At 34.3% G+C, this 25,570-nt stretch overlaps 6 protein-coding genes and 1 long non-coding RNA gene across 9 annotated transcripts in view; 4 read left to right on the top strand and 3 right to left on the bottom strand.

Moving 5' to 3' along the window:
* The window catches only part of MESR6 (misexpression suppressor of ras 6), a 397,644-nt gene extending 393,459 nt beyond the window's left edge, over positions 1–4,185 (top strand). Inside the window, exon 8 of the mRNA XM_090159362.1 lies at positions 4,006–4,185. Within this exon, the coding sequence (XP_090015488.1) occupies positions 4,006–4,117 (112 nt within the window). The 3' untranslated portion in view covers positions 4,118–4,185. The remainder of the gene's footprint in view (positions 1–4,005) is intronic.
* A 106-nt stretch (positions 4,186–4,291) lies between these two features.
* LOC149927077 (RING-type E3 ubiquitin-protein ligase PPIL2) lies at positions 4,292–8,111 on the bottom strand. Its single transcript, XM_090157569.1, has 15 exons — positions 7,925–8,111; positions 7,806–7,861; positions 7,680–7,741; positions 7,508–7,609; positions 7,306–7,449; positions 7,157–7,246; positions 7,022–7,097; positions 6,852–6,952; positions 6,627–6,747; positions 6,366–6,562; positions 6,150–6,301; positions 6,030–6,086; positions 5,841–5,973; positions 5,634–5,773; positions 4,292–4,460 (listed from the first exon to the last, which is right to left on the bottom strand). The coding sequence occupies exons 1-15, from the start codon at positions 7,954–7,956 to the stop codon at positions 4,370–4,372; spliced, it is 1,554 nt and encodes a 517-aa protein (XP_090013695.1). The 5' UTR covers positions 7,957–8,111; the 3' UTR covers positions 4,292–4,369.
* Positions 8,112–8,798: 687 nt separating this feature from the next.
* On the top strand, positions 8,799–9,799 carry LOC149927076 (magnesium-dependent phosphatase 1-like). Its single transcript, XM_090158306.1, has 6 exons — positions 8,799–8,965; positions 9,033–9,090; positions 9,151–9,261; positions 9,331–9,438; positions 9,511–9,596; positions 9,662–9,799. The coding sequence occupies exons 1-6, from the start codon at positions 8,926–8,928 to the stop codon at positions 9,742–9,744; spliced, it is 486 nt and encodes a 161-aa protein (XP_090014432.1). The 5' UTR covers positions 8,799–8,925; the 3' UTR covers positions 9,745–9,799.
* Position 9,800: 1 nt separating this feature from the next.
* LOC149927075 (uncharacterized) lies at positions 9,801–10,882 on the bottom strand. The gene is made up of 2 exons (XM_090158307.1): positions 10,583–10,882; positions 9,801–10,344 (listed from the first exon to the last, which is right to left on the bottom strand). The coding sequence occupies exons 1-2, from the start codon at positions 10,770–10,772 to the stop codon at positions 10,220–10,222; spliced, it is 315 nt and encodes a 104-aa protein (XP_090014433.1). The 5' UTR covers positions 10,773–10,882; the 3' UTR covers positions 9,801–10,219.
* A 1,120-nt stretch (positions 10,883–12,002) lies between these two features.
* Positions 12,003–12,832, bottom strand: LOC149927074 (uncharacterized). The gene is made up of 2 exons (XR_016473991.1): positions 12,587–12,832; positions 12,003–12,389 (listed from the first exon to the last, which is right to left on the bottom strand). It is a non-coding gene; the product is annotated as an uncharacterized LOC149927074 (long non-coding RNA).
* A 662-nt stretch (positions 12,833–13,494) lies between these two features.
* Positions 13,495–16,048, top strand: LOC149927073 (uncharacterized). 3 transcript variants are annotated; one of them, XM_090158539.1, is made up of 7 exons: positions 13,495–13,578; positions 13,662–13,742; positions 13,826–13,991; positions 14,054–14,207; positions 14,301–15,032; positions 15,094–15,168; positions 15,808–16,048. In XM_090158539.1, exons 2-7 carry the CDS (start codon positions 13,723–13,725, stop codon positions 15,846–15,848), a joined length of 1,188 nt encoding a protein of 395 aa, XP_090014665.1. In that variant the 5' UTR covers positions 13,495–13,578; positions 13,662–13,722; the 3' UTR covers positions 15,849–16,048. The 3 variants fall into 3 exon arrangements, with proteins under 3 accessions (XP_090014665.1, XP_090014663.1, XP_090014664.1); XM_090158537.1 differs by having other exon boundaries at positions 14,054–14,240; XM_090158538.1 differs by having other exon boundaries at positions 14,054–14,240; positions 15,239–16,048.
* Positions 16,049–23,588: 7,540 nt separating this feature from the next.
* Positions 23,589–24,249, top strand: LOC149927072 (uncharacterized). The gene is made up of 2 exons (XM_090157794.1): positions 23,589–23,807; positions 23,900–24,249. Exons 1-2 carry the CDS (start codon positions 23,648–23,650, stop codon positions 24,247–24,249), a joined length of 510 nt encoding a protein of 169 aa, XP_090013920.1. The 5' UTR covers positions 23,589–23,647.
* The last annotated feature ends 1,321 nt before the right edge of the window (positions 24,250–25,570 follow it).

The following is a 25,570-nucleotide window of genomic DNA, read 5'->3' as shown; positions in this document are numbered from 1 at the left end:
TTGTTTGTTTCATTCGTCCGAATCGGTAGCATCACTTGTCCGAATTCTGTCGCTAAATTAGTATTTCTTATTGCTGTTTTTTTATAATGTCTAATCATTTTATCCTATTATGTCCATTTTTCCTTTGCGTTGGGAATTGCGTTGAATGTTGTGAATATTTTAGGTTAGGTTAGGTTCACGTTAATGTTACTATTTTCTTATATTAACAATATTTAAAAAAAAACCAACCAATTCCTAATGTTCGAAAAAACGGACAAACGATTATTCGAACAAATGAAATTCGCCAGTAAAGTTAACATAAATTGAACGACTAAATCACCAACAAAAGTTGTGATACATTTTTCGGGCAAATGAAATACGTTTTCGGACATACGATCCTGTTTTCCGGCATTCGGTCATTGTACCACCGTTCGGACGAATGAAATTCGAACAAATGTACCCAAATCATATTTTGATAAGTTTAAGAAAAACCTTCAATATGATTTTTTAATAAATAGGTAGACTCGTTTCGGTTGCGAATTATTTCAACAGGCACATCAATGTTGTAATTATAAACTTATGATAATACCGTACAAAGGTCGATCTAATATGCAAAATAGTAGATACGTTTTACGGCAAATCCCTTCCATATTGTAATTTCCTGCGAAATTAATTAATTTTTGTGAAGAGTGATGAGCTGAGCCCCTTAATCAGCGACCCACAGTAATTCCCTCTCCGAGGATCTCGAAGTTCGTTTGGCTCGTTAACCATCATATCCTGCTCCAACGGAGTCACCGCCTTTCTTTGCGCTTTTAGAGGTCACGACCTTTTTCATCCATCAACCCTCCGCGGAAAGACGACGACTACGAAACCTCCACCCTTCCTCGATGCCCAAAGATTTTAATTTAACCCGGCTGTCTCTTCTGCCTTTTGTACTGGAATGAGACGTGAATACGTGAAAAACAAAGCTATCTCCAATTTTATTTGATTCCCGATTTTAATTAGAGGATAGCTAACGCGACGCTTAACTCTGTCTGTCCCAAGTAGCCGATTTAATTTCGTTCGGCGGCGGCGTTGAATTTTTACGGCGGCGGCGTGAAGGTGAAAAAATGTCTCCCTTCATTTTGAAAATTTCAAAAGAAAATTCGAAAATGTGTTTGAAAAAAAAAATAAAGTTACGTAGGAAAATTCAAAACATTACGGCGGCGGGAACAAAATTTATCGGCGGCGCGCCGAAAAGTAAATGACTCGACGGCGGCGATTCGGCGCAGGATAAAATATCGGCGGCGTTAGGCTCTACACAGGGGCCTACTTTTTTTATTATAGGCGTATTTTTCTCTTATCAAAATTCCGAATAGGTTTTTCCTTTGTACGTCTGTAAAGCAAATCCACCCTAGAATAATATGATTTCCTTTTCCTCTGGGTCAGTTTTTGGGCGCCGAACTGATTAGGGTGAAAACAATTTGAAAACAGAGCGCGTTTCGCATATCCGGTGGTTGATAAGGGACCTCCTATTATCCGCAAAAACACCTTCTGGCCGCAGTCAACTTGCCGGGATACGGTTAAGTTTGTTTTTAGTCGTTTCTTAATCACGCCACACTATTTCCCCTATCGCAGGAATAAAATATAAGAACATAACAAGTTTTTTTTTTTATTCAAGGAAGAAAGGGCTGATTTGAGTCTGAGAAGACCGCGAGCCCGGCGAAACACCATCTGATTAATCAGGGCGAGATATGTGTAACGGCCACGCCAACGGGGGGATACGTGGGGACAGGGGTGGGGACACCCGTGGCGGAAGTATTCCGACCACCCGTTGGGGAATTGGTAGTCGTCCTCACACGAAACATAACAAGTTACAAGTTAAAAATTGAAAAAACAACGGTTTTTTATTTTGCACGATTTTAAAATCAGTATTTTCAAAGACCGACCATAGTTTCGGCTTATTATTACTTTAATATTTCAAAAATGACCACACATTTTTGGCGGACTTCGAACTAAGTTATTAGGCTTAATAAGTGCCCTTTGACCTAGTCGTCATAGTGAACGTACACAAGGAGCCATCCCAAGAATTGGTTGTGTAATAACCTTTTAAGTTACGTAATTTTCAAGGGCGTATTTAGGGGGAGGGTTTTGTCGTTTCAACTAGGAGCAACAAACGCAGCTACCTTTAAACACGAGCGTTTTACGGGCGGGGGGGAGACAATTTCCGATTTTTCCCCTTCCAACGGCAATGAAAAATGTACGCAAGAAAATGTACGAATTTTGACGGGTTGCGTTCTCCTTGTGTGAGGTGCTGTGCTCCTAGGTTTCAACTCCCCCCTTGCCAAATTGATCAAGGTGGTGCAGACGGCAGAATCAAGGCAATAAAAGTCGCTAGATGACTTGGGCCTATTGTGGTGTCTTTGATATTAGCCTAGCTGATGATGATGATTAAGTTACTTTTAGATCACAAGGGGGCTGCAAAGTTTGAGCGCCATCTGAAATATACACATGGCTTTAGGCTTCAGAAGTATTCGCGACCGAAACGAGTCTAGGTGGCGTAACGGCGCTAGCTTCTCCGAGGTAGCGTCTGCTAGTCAAATTAAAGTCATAATTTAACGTTTTTTTAAATAAACTTATGTTAAATTTATATTAAAATGCAAGTATCATTATTTATTATGTTAAATTTACGAATAACGATGAGGAAAAGATAATAGCGTTTGCTTTAGTCACTACTTATATAGCTTTCAATTTAGAACCAAAGGGGGCGTAGCGATAGTTTTCGGTCGGGAATATAATACTGCTTAAGGGACAAGTGTCTCATCTCTCTACTACTATTTGTTTGAATCATGTGCCTTCACAGGCTTTTGCTGATTTTTCAAAATGGTTTTCAGAAGAAAAATATAGGGCAAGGCGAAATATAACCGAATATAACACATTGCGATTTACTTAAATGATATTTTCTGTAGCAATATAATTTGAGATTAAAATAATTAAAAACCACTGTTGTACAATTAAAAGGTTTTATTAAAAAACACAGCTACGGCCGTTTCGACGCCAACACCAGTGTCGCAATATAGTATCCTGTTCAAGTCCGAATGTTGATTAATATTACCATAAGTGGATCATTTTCTCTAAGTAGACAAAACGCTATGCTACCTATGACTAGAGTCTTTGTCCGGGTCGGTCTGGCAGCCCTTTACAACCGCCCTATACTGTGTATCAACTCAACTTCACTCTGAATTGATACTGCCGAATCTAACGTTTCTTACATCTCTTATGGTACGTTTCACGTCTGAAACGTGTCCCGAGGGCCGAGAGAGATAAATTTTGGGGTTTGGCTCCTCAAATTTTTCCCCCCAAAAAACCTATACCATATTTGTTCAAGGTCAGTTTCAGAGCCAAGGGTAGAGTTTTGTTCAATAAACGCCCCTTTAGTTGCCGTCTTGACCACTCGGTGGCGCCTCCGCCGAAATATTTTCAAAATTTTTATACAAGTTCTGACGTCACGAAACCCAGACTAAGATACCCGACCGAGACCCGGAATTTGTTTACTTAGAGAGAATGATCCACTTATGATATTACGCGTAGACACTCGAGTTACATTAGTTTTGTTTTACTATGACGTTTGGATATGGCCCCTAAACGTTTGCGTGTTTTGGTGCTCGTTTCACATTTACTCTGTCTAGTGTCTCTAACGAGATCTCATTTTTTGCTTTAATTGTATATTAGCCTGACGAAGACGGTGGTGTTGGCGTCGAAACGGCCGTAGCTGTGTTTTTTAATAAAACCTTTTAATTGTACAACAGTGGTTTTTAATTATTTTAATCTCTTAATTATGTACAAGAGCTGTCCTTTTATTAGTTTAGAAATATATTTTGTAAAAAAGTATGTCAATCCAGAGTAATTTCTAAATTTTTCGTCATTATCAGCAATAACTTTTTAACCATGATCTACGCTTCCACGGTTTGGTGGAAACTGACATGCTTCTGGCCCAAAATAATAGATTTACGATGAGACAAAACTAATGTTTATTTTTATTTATAGGTCGAGTTTGGACGAATATTGCCCTCAAGATCAAGTTGATGATATTCAGGCAAAGGTTATTCAAATGTTGGAAGACCTCTATGGTCCTTTGAATGTCACGCTGGATTACTAAAGTAACTTTTTCTTTACATTTCAATAAAACCAAAGTGCCACATTAACATTGTTGTTAAATACTCATTCAATTGTAACTTTGTAAGTTTAAATAAATGTTCATTTTGGATAGCCATTCATCAATGATTTTTCCACCCCCAAAATAATTACAGCAGAATTTAAATTAAGTAATCGTTTAATTTTATTGAAAAAGATTGGATTTAATTTCTCTGTCAAAATAAGAAATATATATACATAGTAACAAATGGCATTTTCACCACGAATTAAAATTCCCAAAACCAGCGGCCACTTTTTTCACCTTTTTGGAAACAGGCTGTTCACTACTTGTAGATTTAACTAGGCTTCTGCAAAAATTTAATAATTTAATTTCAACTAAATAATCATAATAATGTTAAAATTAGGGCTGTGCGTGTCCTCTTTTATGGATTTTGAGTCAATTCAAAGTCCCAAAAAATTGAACTCTCCACTTCTCGAGTCACATTTTAAAGTACTCATTTGAGTCTTCAAGTCCTTAAGAATGAGCCACACAAGTCCTAAACGAGTCTTAAATTTTCAATCGAGTCCCATTTTAAAGTACTCATTCGAATCCTTAAGAATTAACAGGTTTGCCACAAAATTGTCAGATTTAAGTTCCCTGACCATTTTAAGATATTTTCCCTGACTTATTAAGGCCAAAAATTTTTTTTTATACTTTACTTTTATCAGAAGTTAATAAATTTCGATGGAATTATATTTAAGTAAGAAGGTTATTGCAATGTTGAAAAAATTAGCCAAACATTCTAGGAAATAAATGATAATCGTGGAATTTGTCATAGATCTAGAATTAAATTACCTTCAAAAAGTACCAAGATAAAATTTAATTCCCTGACTTTTCACCAATTCTTAAAACCCTGATTAACCACAGGTCCTGTTCAAGTCTAAAATTTTCAATCGAGTCCCATTTTGAAGTACTTATTCAAGTCCTTAAGAATTAACCACGAGTCCTGAGTCTTAAATTTTCAATCTAGTCCCCATTTTAAAGTACTCATGCGAGTCCTATTCGAGTGCCATTTTAAAGTACTCATTCTAGTCCTTAAGAATTAGCCAAGAGTCCTATTAGTCTTAAATTTTCAATCGAGTTCAGAATGAGTCCAATTCGAGTTCTAACGGTTGTTTTCTCTCCACTTCTACAGGACTGAAAGTAAAAGTAAAAACGAAAGCTAAAACCGGCTCAAAAGAGCCATGTAAGTCACCTGACCTTGACTAACAAATAGAGAAACTGGCTCAAAAGAGCCATGTAAGTCACCTGACCTTGACTAACAAATAGAGAAACTATGTGCATGCTACCGCAGTGGAAGTCGGCAGACTTGTGGGTAAATAACGAATCTCAAAAATTTGGACTCCCGAGTAATTTTTAGGCTTTGGCCAAGTTCTCGCAAGCCCATTCAAGTACTAAAATAATAATATTAGAGTTCCGAGTACTCGACTCTGACTAGAGACAGAGTACTTGCACAGCCCTGGTTAACATGAACTCTTACGATTTTAGCGCAGGCGCAATGTATTTTCCAACCCCTTTGGTATGGGCCACAAGTTTTCTAGCGTTTAGTTCCAACTTTGCCTTCAATTCTGCTTCCTCTTTTTTAGCTTTCTCTTCTTCTTCCGCCCTCTCGTTAGCCAACTTAATCACAATTTAAATACTTTGTAATATAAAAAGCATTTCAATTATTAAACTAACGCATTTTCACCTGTTGGTCTACTTCATCGTAGGGATCCATGAAAACTACGGCTTTAAGGAGCTTGATTTCTTCCTTAGGTTTATCTTTGCTGTCCGTTTCCACCTTTTCCATCGCGCTTAAAGTATCCATACCACCAACAACCCTAAAACCAACTAATTAGTTTTTGATTATTAAATATCCTTTGATTTGTGAAAATACCTGCCAAAAACTGTGTGTTTGCCATCCAAATGACGACACGAACGATACGTTATATAACTTTAAACAAAAATATTTTCTAACATTAAATCAATTTTGTCATTTTAAAAATAAATAAATTACAATTGAGATTTGTTAGTATTAGCGCCGGTATTGGCCATGGCGAGATTTCCACGTCCTTGATGTACTAAGTTGGGTTTAAATTCGTCTTTAAAAGGTTTTCCCCATATTGACTCCCCGCCTTTGCCCGTTCCTGTAGGGTCGCCTCCTTGGATCTAAATTTAATTACGCTTAAAATCCGCAGACTTGATAATTAATTTTTCTTCAAAATAACTATACCATAAAATTTTTAATTGATCGATGAAATACTGTGTCGTCGTAATATCCTTTAGAACAGAGTTTAACAAAATTCTCACACGTTTTGGGTATCATCTCGCAAAATAGTTCTAGGTTAAGGGGTCCATGCGTCGTGATCAACTGCACATAGCCTTTTTTCTTGAGTCGGCTGTATCGAACTTCGTCGTTACTAAGGATAGCTGAAACACACCTTTAATTAACGCGTTATATAAAATTGGATATTCAATTTCAGTTTACACAAACCTGGTTCTAAAACCGTATTTGGTTCCATTACAGTAGACGTTAAGCTAGCAGCAACAGTCCCAGTAGAGTAATGGGCAGAGTTAACATTGTCAGCTTTAACTTTCTCTTCTTTTGTAACGATCTAATTAAAATTAATTAAAATCATTATATAATTAAAAAATTAATACGCGTTGGTTCCCTGTACATTCTAAGCCGTAATTAGTTTAAAAACAGTTTTACACTTACCGGAGCTTTATATTCTCTTTGTAATTCATCCAAAATCCCTTTTGTTTCTGCACTAACGCATTTTAAAATATATCGAGGATCTTTCTTAGCTTTTTCTTCCTCTGAAATAATCAGATATTATTAAAGTTTATTTTAATAACTAAATTATAATAGTAGTTTCAATTTCAAACCTTCATTAAGAACTTTCAAATTATTTTTTAAATGATGAAAGTTTGATAAGTTGAATTTATCCAAATTAGATGGGTCCTAATTATAGTAATTTAATTCATGTATTATCAATATAAATTAATAAGCGGAAATATTACCTGTAGTGTTAAGATGTCAGTTTTTTTGAAGGGCTCGTCAGATAATAAATCTCTAAAAGATTTGTTTTTCATGTTTAATTGTTCCACAGCCTATTTAAACAGTTTCAATTTCAATTTTTGAGGTACAAATAGCTGACAATTAATGTTACCTCGTAGCTGAAAACATTTCCGGTAGCCTTGATTGCCATAATGTGAGAGTTTTCGTTGAACACTTTATACAAAACTGGGCAGTGGTATTTTCCATCAGCATTTTTGTAGAAATTTAGTTTGGTGAGAGTTTTGGTATCAATTTTCTGAAACATGCTTTAATTTAGACTATAATCTGTTAAATTTTGGATACTAAATACCTACATTTCCCGTAGCTGGGTCTATGCCAAATCTTTTAACAAAAGGTAGAATGTTCATAAGATCATAGATAACTCCTTCATCAGTGCAGTAAGGGTGTTCAAATGGCTGTAATATAGTATTTATAGTTCTAATGATGCACAAAACTATTAAACTATACGTTTTAATATAAAATTACTTGAAGACTTAGGGTGCAGTGGCTAAAGGGGAGCCTCCTAAAGTGGGCTGTTCCTTCTGGTTCTGCAAAATTAGGTTTGATTTAATTATAGTGTTCATTACATTTTATTAACGGTTAGTTTGTTACCTGAGCCAGGCTTTTTTCCTCCGTAAAATTGTGACCATTCGGTGCACGTAAGGTACCTATAAAGATTTTTAAAAGTTAGTAAGCCTCGGTTTTTCCCTAAAAATATTTGAATTTCTTACATCTTATCCTTTTGATGTTGCCGTTTACCCATCTTTTCGCTGATAGTTTAGAACCAATTAATTTTAATTATTAATGGAAAATCAATATTAAACCAAATATTTCACAATTTTGTAACAAAAACAGATGTATAATATTATCAAAAACTCGTTCTCTCTAACACAAGTAATAACGGTACTAGTACGCCTGCGTAGTGACCTTTATAGTTTTTTTTTTTCAAAAATAATAAACTTTATTTTGGTGCACATGACAACTAGGTCTTCGCACCATACACACCCTGATACAGATACGTTGCCGCTTTTCATTCGTAGATGGCGCTAGAGCATCGTATTACAACAGCCATATATGACAACAGCCGAGGAAACTGCCTACTGTTCCAGGCACGCACCGGCGCCCTCCCAACGGCAGCCAGGGAGTTCGAGATCCTTGGGAACGCACCAACATGCAAACTCTGCGCTGCCCCGTCAGAAACCGTGGCTCACATCTTGGAAGAGTGCCCGGCGTTGACCCCGGAGCGACTTTTAATACGCGAGTCCGAGCAAATGCCTATGGTAGTAGCCCCATCATCCCCGGATTATCTCCGATGGCTTGGACTAACTGAAGACAAACAAAAAACAGAGACGACGGAGGCCACCAAACACCTCTTGGACAGGTGGTGGTCGCTCCGCAAATCTACAAAAAGACCAACATGGTGACACACACCATGTCCCCCCACTGCGCCCCTTATCCGAAAGTTTAAGTGAGCCTCCCTGATTTAAAAGGGACCAAATTAGGAGTGGAAAAGTGAACTGAACTGAACTGAACTGAACAATGACCCAATGAATTTATTTACTCAGCTTACGTTAAAAGAAATATGTACATAGATGGCAATATTGCTTTGTAATCGTAATGAAATAAGTTAAAGCTCAGCTAAAATTATTTTAAAGGCTTACTATGCGACGTAATTTATTATTTTAGAGGATTTTATTTAAATTAAGACAATCGCCAAGTATTAAAAAAAGAGATGTCTGGAAAAAAGCCAAAATTAATAGTTTTTGATTTGGGTAATTTTTTCTTCTTCTCACAAATCTTCTAAAAGAATAAAAATTGTGATGTATAACTAATTTATAGATTACACTTTATGGCCTTTTTGGGTGGATACACACGTCACTCCGCCATTTAAATTAAAGTAACTTATGGATTTAATGTCTAATTTTGGCAATACATAATGAATTAAATTGTTTCCTAGGAATGGTCAAATATTTGATGCTTGTGGTGCCAAAGTAAATTGTTACAGAGAGGTACCAGAATTACTCAAAGAATTACAGGAAGAGGGTTACTCATTAGCTGTTGCATCAAGGTTATTAACAAAACCTAACAATTAAATGAAGTCCTAAACTTGTTTTAAAATATTGACATAAATTGATAGGACAGGTGAGATTGTTGGAGCGAATCAGCTACTAAAGTTGTTCGATTTTGATAAATACTTCACATACAAAGAAGTATACCCAGGGTGCAAAGTGAACCATTTCAAAAGGTTGAAACTTTTATTTAAATTAAGTTTTTGGCCAGGTTCATAATTTTAATAAATTGAATCAAAACTGTTTAGGTTTCATGATCAAAGTACAATACCCTACAAAGAAATGATGTTTTTTGATGATGAGAATAGGAATATCATGGATATAAGAAAATTAGGTAATTCCCAATAAATTTAAATGATTTAAAACTTAATTGAAACCCTAATCAAGTGGTATTTTTAGGGGTAACTTGTAAATTAGTAAACAATGGTTTTTGTAGGCAAGATTTAAAGTCGGCAATGGACGAGTTTTCGAAAACGAAATAGCAATATTTATAAAAATCTAAGTTAAATGTTAAAAAATAAATTTCTATAACGTTTTATTTATTTAATAAAAAATATTTAATTGCATTTATGTATAAAATATACAAACATAATTGAAATTTATAAGCAAATAAATTTAAAAAAGACAGACAACGGTAAAACCCGCGCAAGCCTCTTTTGACTTATGGCGAAATGCATTACTCAAGGTAAGAAAACACCAAGTCCCTATGCAAAAGTTATATCAGTTTTTTCGGGGTAATTTGAATATTATGATGAAATAACATGTGATCTTTCATGTACTTTCGCCCATAAAAATTAGCAGCGCAACAACCACATCCAAATTTAGGTTTAACCCCGCTAATTATAGCTTTGTGCTTTTGTTTACGATGAATTTCGAGTTGAGTGCAATGCTGAAATGTTGATCCGCAAAGGCCGCAACGATATTTTTTGACACTTTCAATTATCGATTTTGACACGTTTAAGGTGTCGTTGTCAATAAAGGCAACTTTTTTAATTTGACTTTTTGCCTTGATACTATTGACTGACCGAAGAATGGGTCTTTTAGGTGTAGTTTGTTGACTAGTTTGGCCCAAATAAGTTTCGCTTGACGGGTAAAAATTTCGATCGATTAATATCAATGAAATCGAACTGTGACTAGATTGCAAGTGTTGGCACAACGCGTTGGCGAAACAAAACGCTAGAGCGCATAAGGGGCACAAGAATTTGGGCCTCCTGTTGACCAGATTGAGCGCTTTGGGGTGGTACTTCAAGACGTGATTCGTCAAACTTTCCAAGTCGACGTAAGTGAGGGAGCAAAATAAGCAGACGAAAGGGGACCTACCGACGTGTTTCTTTAGGGCGTGACTTTTCCACTCGTCGAATGAATCGAATTCTTTGCTACATTCTGTACATTTTCTCATTGTCTCCCCGAAATTCGGCGTTTCTTGATAAGGGACGTGCGTCCACGAATGAATGTTCGATAAAATAGAGTTCTCGAAGGTAACTCCACACGTTTTGCAAGGAGGCTCCATCGTGCCCGTTACCCTCGCGATATTTTTGACTAGACCGTACAAAAGTCGTTGAAAGAACTGGATAATTTTCCCGCCAATAGCAATTACAAAGAGGAGATAGCTCCATTTTGCTGACATTTCCGACCGAGTTCCTTGATCTGTTATCATAATTTCGTGTGCTGTGTGGGTGCAATTTGAATTTTTTTAATTCATTTTGTCAACCCAGAAAAGGGGGAAATGTAAACCCCCATAGCGACCGTTGTACAGTTGTAAAAGGGGAGTATTATAATTATAAACTTAAGTTGAGGGGAGTATATCGTATTTGCAAATTGTTTCTATATTTATTTGGTAGATTTCCCTGAATTTGTGGATTTTTTTAAACACGCCGCGGATTGTTTTCTGGATTTGTTAAATATACATTATTTTCTAAACCAAATTTGCATTTTTCGACGTTTGTAGAGAACTTATAGGAACGTTAGAACGCTTGATATATATCCAGTGGCGAATACAGAAAAAACTCAAGGGAGGGGGGCGCTAAAAGACGTCTTGAGCTATGGGTGTAATAACAAAAGTGGATATTAATATCCACTTTTGGTAATAACAAATCATCAATTAAGTCACATGGCAAGGGCGAGATCTCCCCTTGCCGTGAACTGCGCTTATGTATCCGCCACTGTATATGTCCTTGGAAAGCAACTCTCTCTCCTTACACTGCTAATGTTATTCGCTCGAAACATGTACCTTGGTATTTTCGTTAAACTTTTGAAAGTTATTCAGGCATATTATGGTTTTAAATCGGGAAATATCAGAGGGGCAGATCACATTGTTAAAGGGTGTCTTAATAATCATGATTAATATTTAATTATTGTACAGCCAAAGCTACAGATTTAATCATACAAGGGTTTCCTAATAATCATTGGAGTGAGCTGCCCCTCGGAAATATCCCATTGAATGGAAATTTTAACATTTGGCACCTCAATACTGATTTTCTAAAATCATTCGTTGATTTCGAGAGATTACCTTCGATTTGTACAGCTGATTATTAAAATTGACGACCGCCTCGTGCTGTGTTTTTGTCTTTTCTATGGTATTAATAAATATATCTCTAGCAATGGAAAATACTGCGCTTCTGGTGTTGTCAAAAAACAAAATTCATAACTTTTCAAGTTTGCGAATAACATCAGCCTATGAATTAATAATTAATTTCACTCTTATTAATTAAAAGGTACCTTACTAAAAAAATCAAGACAGTTTATGAAAACAATAAATAATTTAATTTGTTATTTAAAAAAAAACATTAATTATTACAATAATGTACAAAAAAAACCACTGGATCCATCCATCTTCTCTTTGGATCCATCCTGTCTTTAGACATGGCAAATAACCAAGGAGGTCAACAACTGCGGGAGATTTTATTCTTGGGAAGTTATAGTTTTCCATCTCCCATGAAATGATGGTGATGTAAAACTCCACCTTCGATGGTTAATGCTCTGAGTCCTAGACTACATTTGTTTAGAGCCCAGGATCTTAGTGAATCCCCGAGGATTTAGATTTGATTGGGTTCTATTCCATTTTTCCTTTCGGGGGATCCTGCTCTGCGTTCGGGGGATCCTGCTCTGCGTCCTAGACTCCAAGGTCCTTATTAGGAAAAAGGAAATCCATCATTAAAATCACAAAGAAATAGGACAAGGGTGAGCGCTGCCAGATAAACTATAATTATGGTACAATTAAACTTTTAGTCGAATTCTTTATCGAAAATTAAATTTGGAGGTAGACCATAATTTGCTTTAGTTCTTTAAAACTGGAAACGCAAGAACGGGTTTAAGTATACTTACTAAGACGCTCTGATGTTGTAACTTCAGGTTGCAGGAACTCTCCTCGAACGTGATTTGATTTATAGAAAAAAGACAACATGTCGGCTAGGACTAGAGCATTAAGTTTCATTTTGACTTTTGGTAGATGCCGTATACGGTGGTATTCTCTATTGATAAAGGCCTCCGCGTACATTCTTTTGTTTAAATATGTTACGAATAAGTACTGACCTATGACGTTTGATGTTCAGCGAATAACTACACGGTAGAACGCGCTCACCGTTTTTATATGCTACTTCTCGTCGTACGATAGACAGCCAATGAGGTATTGGCTTTAGTTGTAGTTTCGCGTGACGTCATAAACGTTCTCCCGAATTTCCCGTACTTCAACAAGTTGTCGTTTGGAACATGGATTAATTCATGTTTGGAGTTTACTTCGGCCATTTGTTTTATTTTTGTAACACTAAGCCTTTGTTATTTTGTGTTTAATTTGTTTGATAACCTAATAATCGTTCAATAATTATTATTTAGTTTGTAAACTTAATTGAAAGAAAAGGAATGATCTTTACATTACGGTACCTTTACTTATTTTATTTTAAATTAATGGGTGGTACCCACGAAGCTGGACTCCTGGAGTTAATTTTTATCTCAATTTCAGCGCGCTTAGTAATAATATTCGGATTTGCTGGTTTTTTTATACATTTCAACCTTTTATTAAAGAAAAGTAAAGAACGACGGTGGTCAAACGATACAAATTTGCGAAGTTGACGGACATCGTTAGAAATAGTATCAGTAAACCTTTAATTACAGGCATGAGTCAACCTCGGTGTTTTCCCTTCGAGCTCGTGATAAGCCGAATCCGCCAATCACGACTTAGCTTTAGTTTCATTTACGACTAGCACCGCAGAATAAAGCCTATAACGCGGTGACATGGGAAATTCTTTTAAAACAGTTTTGTTTGCTCTTCAAAGTAAACGCGGCACTTATTTGTGAAATCACCAACTTGACGTAATAAAGTAATATTGCGTTTTGTTATCATAATAATACCGCTTTGTAGTACGGTTGTTTATTAGAAAAGCTTTATTATGTTTCATTACAGGTTTTTTGCTAAATTCAAACGACTCTAGCTCACTCTTGACTAAAAGTTATTGATAATCGTCATGGTATCGCGATCAAAAACGTTAGTGGAATTAGAACTTAGCATATGACGCGAAATACATTGACAATTTTTTTATTTTTAAAAACAAAATTTGTTTAACCTAGGAGTTTAATGTGGATCTTCTTGAAACGGAGTATAGAAAGAAAGACATATGGGGAAAAGTTGTACGTTGTGAAAGAAACACTGAATGGCTATATCATTGCCATAAAAGCAATGAACCAAAAAAACAACTTAATGGAAGTTAAAGAAGATGAATTTGAAGTGTTTATGGTATGTGTAACATTTAAATCAGTTTGCACCAAATACCCAATAAACCATTTTATCATTTTTAGGACTATGATTTGCATAAGGGAAGGCCAAAACCTGAGACAACGAAAGAATTCACCAAATCTCGTTCCACTTTTTTTAACTCCATACTGAAATGTCGTTGCATTCCTGATGGGAAGTTTCAAAACATCAATAAATTAAAAGACTATGGGGTTGAGCGTAGGGAACATTATAAATATATTCTTTTTTCTTGTAAGTTTAACAGTTTCTTTAAAAATTTGTCTTGTAATAAATGTTCTACTCTTTTTGTAGGCAATAAGATGAAGCCTCAGTGGCCTATTGGGCCTGGTAGAAATGAGGGTGATGAAGATGGTGATGATTATGAATTCGAAACTTCGAGAAGTGCTCCAGTTTCACCATTGGCAGGTCCAAATTCCTATACCAATGGAGAAACTAAAGTTGCCAAGAAACGCGCCCATTCAGTTGACTGCTTGCAGCAGATTTGCGAATCTATTGGAATAACTGATGATCCATTGCCCGATAATAAGAAGCGGTTCAAATTGATCCCAAATACTCTCAATAATGACTATGGGAGAGTTTTTAACTGCACTGCTAATTTGGAAGCTGTCACCAGCTCCCAAAATCTGCCAGGTTGCAGGAATTCTCCTAAAGTTAATATGATAGTAGATAATAATAATCATAATAATAATAATAATACAAAGACTTCTTTGCTGAAGAAGGAAGAAGTAGTATTGTATACTACCAAGATATTGTTAGATTTAAATGAAATGGGCGTAAACATTATGGACCTTGCCTCAAATGACATCACTGTCGGGTCTAATCACGCAGCGCAGAATCCCCCGTTGGAAAATATTATTGTTGATGACCAATTTTCTGGTCCGATGCAAAAAATTGATCCAGACATTTTTCTTAATCTGAAAACTGAAACGATCGATTTATATGAAGATTTACCTAACGACATAAAGGATTTTTCAATAAATTGTACCGAACAGACTTCACTAGATAATATTGAAAACATCTCTTGTAAGTTTAAATTCTGTTCTATTATTTGGAATAATTTATAATTGATGTTTCTTTCTTGTAGCTTTAATTGATTTGAAAGTTGAATTTGATTTCAATGACCACCTGTCACTGGAAGAAATAGTCATGGATATTCCTCGTTAGTTAAATAATAGCGTTTTCCATTTGATTGCTCAAGATTTGCTCGTAATATGTCTCTGATGTCGTAGATCTCGCCCCAATCGACTAGAGTAAAACCTCAAATGGAACATTCCATGAACATCTACCCGTACTTTGTTGTTTTTTGTCTGCTAGTAATTTGAATTATTGCGTCTTCAGGGTTCGTACATGACCTGGAAAAGTCAGGGAATTTGAAAATGACCCCAAAAAAATCCGCCAAATAAATTTTTTAAAGGTGGATTAAAAATACATAATAAATATTTTTCAAGATTTAACCTCAAATATAAATTAATTCTACAAAAATGGTCAGGGAAATTTGGCAATTTGGTCAGGGAAAACCTGGAAATTTCGGGGAATTTAATTCTGGAAAATTTGTACGAACCCTGGTCTTGGTCTGCCATTTTGTCTAAAAATCTTAAAGGAACTCTAATATTTGCTCCGATCTCAATCTCGGATCAGTTTTGGGTGATCTCAAAGCACCTGAGAGCAGGAAATGGAACACACTTATCTTGATTGGAGCTTGCAAATGGAACATAGAGCGTTCTAGAGCAGTCACATGGAAAATGCTATTACTCATTTTATATTCTTTTTAAGTATATTAATGGGTTTTAAATTAAAGGAAACGAACTGAAAGAGTTACAAGAGCTTCCTCAATATTGAGTTTCATATATTGAGACTACGAGTCCTGACTATCTCGAGCATAAGTACTTTGGCTAGGTTTTAAGTGTTGTATAATAATATATTATAATTCCATTTCTGTAACTTTTAAATATGAGATTTCTTAATTAATTTTATGTAATTGCTTTGGTCAAGTATAGCAAAAGTAAAACATTGCAGTGCATGTAAATTGGGTTTTTGTTGATCAATGGAAATGTTTTAAAGTTTATCCAATTAAAATGTTTTAAAGTTTATCCAATTAAAATGTTTTAAAGTTTATTCAATTAAAATGTTTTAAAGTTTATCCAATTAAAATGTTTTAAAGTTTATCCAATTAAAATGTTTTAAAGTTTATTCAATTAAAATGTTTTAAAGTTTATCCAATTAAAATGTTTTAAAGTTTATCCAATTAAAATTTATTGCAAGTTGATCAATAACTGGGTTCATACAGATTTGGAAATATCAGGGAAATTATGTTGGCGACAGAACAATCTGGGAAATTTCCAAGTTTTAGTAAAAATCCCTGAAAATTTATGGGAGTTCAGAAAGAGTAAAAATTTAACTAGGTTTTTCCATAAGTATGTAATATTGTTCCACAAGTTTTTATTACTTTGGGGAATATTTTACTGAGAGCTAGTAGCGGAGTGATGTCATCACAAGAAGAAAATCTCCCCCTAGCGGATGCAAAACGGCAATGAAGCCCGTAATGCATTCTGTCTCATCAGTAAAACCTCTGCATGTGAAGAATAGGAAGCGTCTCACTAATGGAACAATATTATACACTTATGGTTTTTCTTATTAAATTATTGTCTTTATTACTGTTCTGATACATAATAATATGGACCCAACTAAGTAGGACACGACCCGAGGTGATAAATGATAATCACCGATTTTGTTCAAACTTGGGTATAATGTACACCTCCATGTAACTTGAAAAACCTGCAAGGGAAAAGTTGCGACGGGCTTTCGTTTTGCATGGCAACCGAAAACGTTTTAGACAACATGATTTGCAAATTTTACCATTGAAAATAACATAAGAATCTGAAGGACTTTTAGGGTCCTGTGAAATATTTTGAAAATTTCAAATAAAATGGGCAATAATGTGAAAAATATTTAAAATTTTATATAAAACCGCATTATTTTTTAAAATTGAAAACAAATTCAAAAAATTATATTTCTAAAATTGATAAAAATTTTAACCTTAATAATTACTTAATATTAGATAAAAATATTTATGAATTTGATATATTTAATTAAGTAATTATTAAAGTTTAATAAATTTTTATCAAATTTGATACATTTAAAAAAAATCAAAATTGATAAGATTTAACCTATTTTATCAATTTTAAAAATAATTATTTTTCAAAACATTTTTGATATTGGTTCAAAAATTATATGCTCTTCTTTATTTTCACTAATATTTTTCTATTTTTATTCCTTTTTAACTTCCTTATGATAAATTTTGATCAAAACTAAACAATCCGGTTTAAATTTGGTCAAATTTGGCCGTTTTCAATATTTTTGAAAAACAAAAATAAGATTAAAATAAAGATTGATAATTTTTTTTATTATTATAGCTTCTTTTGTCCATTTTCTCATTGTATAACATTTTGCATAAATTTTATCTATTTTGATCTAATTTATCAAAGTTCATTATATTTCATAAATTTATCATCAATTTTGATCCAATTGATAAAAATATAATCGAAATTGATCGGGTTTAACCTATTTTATCAATTTTTTAATTACAATTGTTTTAAAATAAAATTAGACGTTTGTTCGACAATGATATCATTTTCTCTCATATTTTAGATTTCTCATTTTTAACAATTTTAACCTTTTTGATCAATTTTAATCAAAATTTTATCATTTTTTTTTAAATAAAACTTTATTTACAAAAGGTTTAGAATATTTAGCCAATTACATACATTTTTATTCATTTTCTCTTATATTTTCAATTTAACTCCTGATTTACTTAAACTCATTTTGATCACATTGATCAAAATATGGTAAGATTTAATCAAATTTAATAAATTAATCAATTTTTACCCGAATTAAATAAATAATAAAATTTTATCTATTTTTATTAAATTTAATAAATTTTGATCAAAGTTTATCAATTTGGATTTTTTTTTATTTTGAAAAACATTACTGTTTTAAATAAAATTTTTAATATTTTTCCAATTATTGCCCAATTTATCATTTTTCTATTTTATTTTCTCATTTTTACTTAATTTGGTTATTTTTACTCATTTTGATTAAATTTACCAAATTGCATTTAAACTTGATGAAATTTTTTTAAATTCTTTAATTTTTTAAAACGTTTCAGATTCCCATGTTATTTTCAATGGAAAAATTACAAAATCATTTTTCAAAAACTTAAGGCTGTGGCAACTTTTCCCTTGCAGGTTTTTCAAGTTACATGGCCAACATGGGACGTGTATGGAACGCCAAATGTGTCACAATTTGCCCAAATTATGCGCGTTGGAAAATTCGGCGCGCAAAATCGCGTACTCCAATCCGGGCACAGAAAACAAGTTTTTAACCAATCAAATGCGTAAAATTTTTGCGTGCAAAAATATTTCGGATCGTTATTTAAAAATACCGAGTCTTTTTAACGCGCCAGGCCTGTAAGCCAATGAATTTTAACTTTACATATCAAAATTTAAATTCAACCAATTAGGTTTGAATTGAACGTAAAGGCGGAGTTTAGCGATAGTAGAAAACATTTCAGCACGCCAAAACATTTAGCGCGCAAAAATGGTTTCTTGCGGGTTAATTTCTTCAATGTCATTTGCACTTTCCCATTGGTTGATATTTGTAAACGAGCACGCTATTGGCTTATTTAGGACACGCCCAATTTTTGAAATTAAAATTTTGGCAGGTGCGCAAGATTTTAACGCGCTAAATTTTCACCCGTTAATAATATTTTTGGCGAGTGCAAAATCTTACATTTTGCATTTCATAACGCGACAAAAGCAAAATTTAAAGCGTTATATTTCGTTTCGACGCGCAAAAAAATCGCGGTCATCAAAATATTTCGACGCGCAAGAAACTCGATTCTGGCGCGCAAGAAACTCTCTTCCGGTGCGCAAGAAAATCGCTTCCGGCACGTTGTAAAATGTGGAATTTATTTTAGAGATTCGAAAAATAAAGCGCGAAAATAAAGATTCTCTTTAGTAGTTGTTTAGATAGTTATATAAAAGATGTCGCTTATTTTTCATTTAACCTAATAACTTAAAAAACAGTGTCTGATAATTAAGATATATTTCAAACTTTCAATAAAAATCATTATGAAACCATAAAAATACTAAAAGTACGGAAAAACTTGTACTTAATTCGTGAATGATCTTTAAAAGCTGAAGGGGATCGTACGAAGCACTAAATGTGGTAAGGGCCTTTCGCTAATAAAAAAAAGTTCAAAATCAAATTTCATGGAAATATTACCTCCTGTCAATTTTGAGGGAAAAATTGACCAAAAGTTAACTAATAATCGCTAGAAATAATAAAACAAAAATATTGCGAACAAAATAATAATATTTTTGAGAATATAAAATTATTACAAATGAAAAACACATGGTAATATTTTTAAAGGGACTACCTCACGACCATTATTATAGAAAAATAATTTTTAGAGACTCGTTTTTAACGCTTAAAAAGTGGGTAGATGTCACTTCTTTAAAACCAAAATACACAAGAACAAATTTGAATACAATAAAAGCCCACATCAAGTACTGTCTTTTGAGACCAAAAAATATTTTTTTTAAAAATAAGGTATTTTGGGTATCGGCAATCAAACTTTTTTTAAATTTAATTTCCATGGAATACCTCGCCAAAATTTCACGATGGACCTACTTTATCTCCATGTCAAAACCAACGCGTTCTGCTAAACCCAGATTTGGTCGAAGTTTAAATCGAAATTTAATTTTAGTTTAAGAAATTTTATATGATAGAATTTAAAACAAAGTTGTTAACTGATTTCATACTTTGGCCAATTACAATTGGTTGGCGTTTTAAGGCGTGAGATTTTATGGCAATTAGAATGATTGAATTGTGATTCGAATAATTGAATTCGTTATAAGAATGAATAAATCGTGATTAGAGTTATCGAATCGTGATTAGAACAATTGATTGAATCGTGATTAGAACATTTGATTGAATCGTGATTAGAACATTTGATTGAATCGTGATTAGAACATTTGTTTGAATCATGATTAGAACATTTGATTGAATCGTGATTAGAACATTTGTTTGAATCGTGATTAGAACATTTGATTGAATCGTGATTAGAACATTTGTTTGAATCGTGATTAGAACATTTGATTGAATAGTGATTAGAATTATCGAATAGTGATTAGAACATTTGATTGAATCGTTATTAGAACATTTGATTGAATCGTTATTAGAACATTTGATTGAATCGTTATTAGAACATTTGATTGAATAGTGATGATAATTTTCGAATCGTGATTAAAACATTTGATTGACTAGTTTTTAGAATTATCGAATAGTGATTAGAACATTTGATTGAATCGTGATTAGAACATTTGTTTGAATCGTGATTAGAACATTTGATTGAATCGTGATTAGAACATTTGATTGAATAGTGATTAGAATTATCGAATAGTGATTAGAACATTTGATTGAATCGTTATTAGAACATTTGATTGAATCGTTATTAGAACATTTGATTGAATCGTTATTAGAACATTTGATTGAATCGTTATTAGAACATTTGATTGAATCGTTATTAGAACATTTGATTGAATAGTGATGATAATTTTCGAATCGTGATTAAAACATTTGATTGACTAGTTTTTAGAATTATCGAATAGTGATTAGAACATTTGATTGAATCGTGAGATTAGAACATTTGATTGAATAGTGATTAGAATTATCGAATCGTGATTAGGACATTTGATTGAATCGTGATTAGAACATTTGATTGAATAGTGATTAGAACATTTGATTGAATCGTGATTAGGACATTTGATTGAATCGTGATTAGAACATTTGATCGAATCGTGATTAGAACATTTGATTGAATAGTGATTAGAATTATCGAATAGTGATTAGAACATTTGATTGAATCGTGATTAGAATCATTAGATTGACTGAATTGTTATAAGGTTTATTGATTTGTGATTTGATTAAATCGTGGTTAGGATTACTTCAATTTTTGGTACGTTTTTGAATTGTAATGATTAGAGTAATTAAATCGCGATTCGAATGTATGACTCTTGATAATAATCATTTTAACGCACCCGAAACGGAAGTAAGCGGCCTTTCAACTCAAACTTTGATGGCAAACAGGCTTATTACGCAAAAGATTTTTTAAAATTCCGCCAGGGTAGTTATAGAGTAAATCCGTGATGGAATTTCGAGAATCTAATATGATTATTCCAAATTTACGAATCATATGGAATCATTCCCCATTTCCCCGTGTTAAAGGGAGTATAACTTCTGTTGTTTGGAACACCTAGGGTTCTTTTCTTCACCACTCTGCCTTGGTTTCAGATATTTTTGGTGCTGTTTAGTGGTTTTGGGGGAGGGGCGGGGGGGGGGGGGTGGTAATAAAAAACACCTTAATGGTTATATTCCCTTTAAGGAGGAAGAGTACTATGGTCATTGCCTACTTTATCTCTAGTTCGTGTAGTACTCTTCTATCTTTGTGTTGAAACTTAATTATAAACAACTAATAATAACTAAATAAAATTTGGCAATCTGAAATTGAATAACCCCGGAACTAAACAAATTGAGAATTTCCCGATAATTCAGTCAGGAAGGAAGTTAGATACCGTTAACTACTGATCTTGGAATTACCAAAATTATTTTGAGCACTATATGTTCGATCAGTCGGATGAAATATATAATTACAGAATGGATAAATATTTAAATTAAAACGTTCTATTAGAACTAGAAACTGATTGACTAACCGGTTAAAATACTAAAGATTACTGCCTTTAGGGAAATATCAGAAATGTTTTATCTTTTGAAGAAAATAATTTGGGAACTTCGAATACCGATTGCTTCTCTACATAAAAGACTACTGTTAGAAGCAATGTTATTCCTACGAAACGTGCCCAAGGCCAGACGACCAAAAGTATAACAGCAAATTCGCAAGAGAAAGTGGAAACAAGGAATTTCTCTGAACAAAAGGAGATAATTCTCCGATAAGACGGGGGGAGGGGGGAGTCGAAACACCATGTTCGCACGGAGAAGCTAGGGTAACCTAGGGGGGTTAGCTCACCCTCCCAGGTGAATAGCGGTGACCGTTCGGACGAGGAATTTTTCTCTCCGTTTTCCCAGAATTTTGAAACTCCGGAAACCGTTCGCACGTTCTTTTTCTGCACCGATTTTACAACACACAGCTATTTCAATTTTCTGGTGCTCTAATCACGATATTATCTTTAATTTATATTAAATATTTATATTTAATCAATATAATCATGATTAAATCGGATTTAATCAATATAATCATGATTAAATCGGATTTAATCAATATAATCATGATTAAATCGAATTTAATCAATATAATCATGATTAAATCGGATTTAATCAATATAATCATGATTAAATCGGATTTAATCAATATAATCATGATTAAATCGGATTTAATCAATATAATCATGAATAATCACGATTTAATCATTCAATCAATATCAAGATAATCACGATTCAATCATTCAATCAAGATCAAGATCTAATCAAAATAATCACTATTCAATCATTCAATCAAGATCAAGATCTAATCAAAATAATCACGATTTAATCATTCAATCAATATCAAGATAATCACGATTTAATCATTCAATCAATATCAAGATAATCACGATTTAATCATTCAATCAATATCAAGATAATCACGATTTAATCATTCAATCAATATCAAGATAATCACGATTCAATCATTCAATCAAGATCAAGATCTAATCAAAATATTCACGATTTAATCATTCAATCAATATCAAGATAATCACGATTTAATCATTCAATCAATATCAAGATAATCACGATTTAATCATTCAATCAATATCAAGATAATCACGATTTAATCATTCAATCAATATCAAGATAATCACGATTTAATCATTCAATCAATATCAAGATAATCACGATTTAATCATTCAATCAATATCAAGATAATCACGATTTAATCATTCAATCAATATCAAGATAATCACGATTTAATCATTCAATCAATATCAAGATAATCACGATTTAATCATTCAATCAATATCAAGATAATCACGATTTAATCATTCAATCAATATCAAGATAATCACGATTTAATCATTCAATCAATATCAAGATAATCACGATTTAATCATTCAATCAAGATCAAGATCTAATCAAAATATTCACGATTTAATCATTCAATTAATAATAATAATAATAATCGGCTAGGCTAATACCCAAGGCACCACCTTAGGCCTAAGTCGTCGAGCGACTTTTGAAGCCATTAATTCAGGTGGCCGGGTTACAATGCGTAGGAGGGTGGTGGCAAGCCCTGCATACCACGCGTTCGAGCCAACAGCTCCCTACACTAACTATTACCGTTAACTTCAACAAGTTTTTATGGAAGGGGAAACCGAAGATCTCGGGGGAAAACCCCTTAAACCAGTGGGGAGAGAACTTGCAAACTCAACGCAGAAGGAGTAGTTCCGAGTTTTCATCCAGTGCCACAAGCTGGGATCGAACCCGGCTCCTCTTGCTGCGAGGCGAAAGTGCTAACAAGATCGGTTGAGCACGCGAGCTTTGCCGTTAGTCTCGGGTTTTCGCGTAATTGAATTCATTTAGCCATGAGTGTTCCAGAGCATACGGTTAGGAAAATGAAGGAAGAGGATCTTCCACAGGCGTTAGCGATTTGGGAAGAGACTGGAATGTATCAAGGCAGCGACAGTTTGAAAACGTGGTTTCAAATCGACTCCAACGGCATGTTTGTGGCGGCTACCGATGATGGTAAAACCTTTCTTTGATTTGGATGTTGTGTGTGTTACAGCGGTGTCGTACCGTGATTCAGTCATTTACGAGGATACGTGTTGAACTACCAGGTCAAGTATTAGGTACTTGCGCCGCCGTTTTCTCCAGAGATGACCTGGCCTTCTTGGGACTGTACGCCGTTCGCCCGGAATACAGAGGACGAGGTGTGGGTGGAGGTATGCTGAAAGAAGCCTTGGATTACATCGGAGATCGCAATTGCGCCCTCAACACTAACGAGAATCACTTGGTTACTTATCGAGACCGCGCCGGATTCAAAACCGAGACCGAGTGGATATCTATCGCTTACGAGAAGGAGGGAGCTAATGTGGACGTTTTGCGAGAAAATATACCAGGAGTCATGGTCGTTAATCTCGACAAGAGCAGATTTCCAGCTGTGGTGGCTTACGACGCGGCTGAATGAATGAATGAATGACTTTAATACCGTCCATAAATTACAATGGTCCTTTTTTTAACAGGGAGGAGTCAATGACTCTACCGGTACAATATGGTAAAATACACTGAATAAAAATAAATAAAGAAAACAGTAAAATGTAAACAGAGATACGTTAGATGATGATATTATGAACTTATATACAATGGAAAAACTAGTGAATGAGCAGGGGCAACTCAAAAGAATAATAATAAGGCCACGAGAATTGTTCAGTTCAGTTCGAAGGTGTTTTTTGGATGCGGGCTTTATCCCACTCATACAAAATGTTTTTTGTGGAATTTATACGTTCCCAGTCCATCTCCGATGTCGAATAAAAACCAAGGCGCTGTTGGAATTCAGTGTCATTAGGACGCTCGGGATCCAATGGGATAACTCGCGAACGCGGGGCAATGCATAACCAGGTGGTACACGTCTTGTACAGACGAGCCGCACAATAAACATCCTGGTTCGGCTCCAAAAATATCCGCGAACCGACTAGCAGTTGGTAACGCGCCGGTTCTGGCCTGAAAGTAAAGATGACTTCGTCGATCGTTATCATAAAACTGCTCCAGGTTGGGTTTGGATTTCCGCGTGTATAATTTCATGCTCTGGTGGGAATTTATGTCTTTTTGCCAGTTATCGTTCGAACGTTTTGTCACCGATGTATCAATCGCTTGGTTCCACTCCCGGAGGTTTGAGACATTTGCGCGAGAGACTGCGGACCCATACGCCCCGTCGAGGTACGTCGTCCGAGTGACCCATTTTGTTCGGAGGCCTGTCCAAGGTTATTGCAGAGAAGACCTACTTCGTTTGATTGAAGGAAGCGGATACATTGGCCGTAGTGGCGCTCGAGGAGAATGGTATGTTCATCGACAAACTTCTACGAATCCCACTGTCAGCCAATATGGGCAAAATGTTGGCAAATTAAGATTGTTAAAAGGAGTTTTACCAAAAATAATAGGAGGAAACACATCTGCAGAGGTAAATTCATTTTTATTAACAGAATAGTAGACTAGTTTCTCACATTTGCTTAGTTTCACAAGAACCTAAAGCGTTTCTAAGAATAGGAAGACTTTTAATTGTTTTAAAACTATCACGCTGGTATTTCTCAGTTAAATAATTTGTGAAAGCTTTACCATGGGTATTCAAATACGTCGTTATTACAGTGTTAAAGGCTTTCTCCTTGAAATTAGTAGATTAGTTATCACTGACGCTTTCCCAGACTTTGAGAACTTCTTGCGCTTTAATTTTTATATTTGAAACAAACTCACAACCTTTGGAGTCATATAATATATTTTGAACATATTTGGGC

This window comes from Leiobunum rupestre, chromosome 9, assembly GCF_980474605.1.
Source record: "Leiobunum rupestre chromosome 9, qqLeiRupe1.1.hap1, whole genome shotgun sequence".
Lineage (NCBI taxonomy): Eukaryota > Metazoa > Arthropoda > Arachnida > Opiliones > Sclerosomatidae > Leiobunum > Leiobunum rupestre.
This window is presented reverse-complemented; position numbering and strand designations above follow the sequence as displayed.

Coding starts and splice junctions, on each gene's coding strand:
- LOC149927076 (XM_090158306.1), top strand. CDS start 8,926: ATGTCTGGAAAAAAGCCAAAATTAATAGTTTTTGATTTGG. Junction 8,966..9,032: donor ATTAATAGTTTTTGATTTGG/GTAATTTTTTCT, acceptor ACTAATTTATAG/ATTACACTTTATGGCCTTTT. Junction 9,597..9,661: donor CATGGATATAAGAAAATTAG/GTAATTCCCAAT, acceptor TGGTATTTTTAG/GGGTAACTTGTAAATTAGTA.
- LOC149927073 (XM_090158537.1), top strand. CDS start 13,723: ATGGTATCGCGATCAAAAAC. Junction 13,992..14,053: donor ATGAATTTGAAGTGTTTATG/GTATGTGTAACA, acceptor TATCATTTTTAG/GACTATGATTTGCATAAGGG. Junction 14,241..14,300: donor TAAATATATTCTTTTTTCTT/GTAAGTTTAACA, acceptor CTCTTTTTGTAG/GCAATAAGATGAAGCCTCAG.
- LOC149927075 (XM_090158307.1), bottom strand. CDS start 10,772: ATGGAGCCTCCTTGCAAAACGTGTGGAGTTACCTTCGAGAACTCTATT. Junction 10,345..10,582: donor CGCCCTAAAGAAACACGTCG/GTAGGTCCCCTT, acceptor TTACCCGTCAAG/CGAAACTTATTTGGGCCAAA.
- LOC149927077 (XM_090157569.1), bottom strand. CDS start 7,956: ATGGGTAAACGGCAACATCAAAAGGATAAGAT. Junction 6,087..6,149: donor AATACTAACAAATCTCAATT/GTAATTTATTTA, acceptor TTTTGTTTAAAG/TTATATAACGTATCGTTCGT. Junction 4,461..5,633: donor ATTGCGCCTGCGCTAAAATC/GTAAGAGTTCAT, acceptor AAATTTTTGCAG/AAGCCTAGTTAAATCTACAA.
- LOC149927072 (XM_090157794.1), top strand. CDS start 23,648: ATGAGTGTTCCAGAGCATACGGTTAGGAAAATGAAGGAAGAGGATCTT. Junction 23,808..23,899: donor TGTGGCGGCTACCGATGATG/GTAAAACCTTTC, acceptor TTGAACTACCAG/GTCAAGTATTAGGTACTTGC.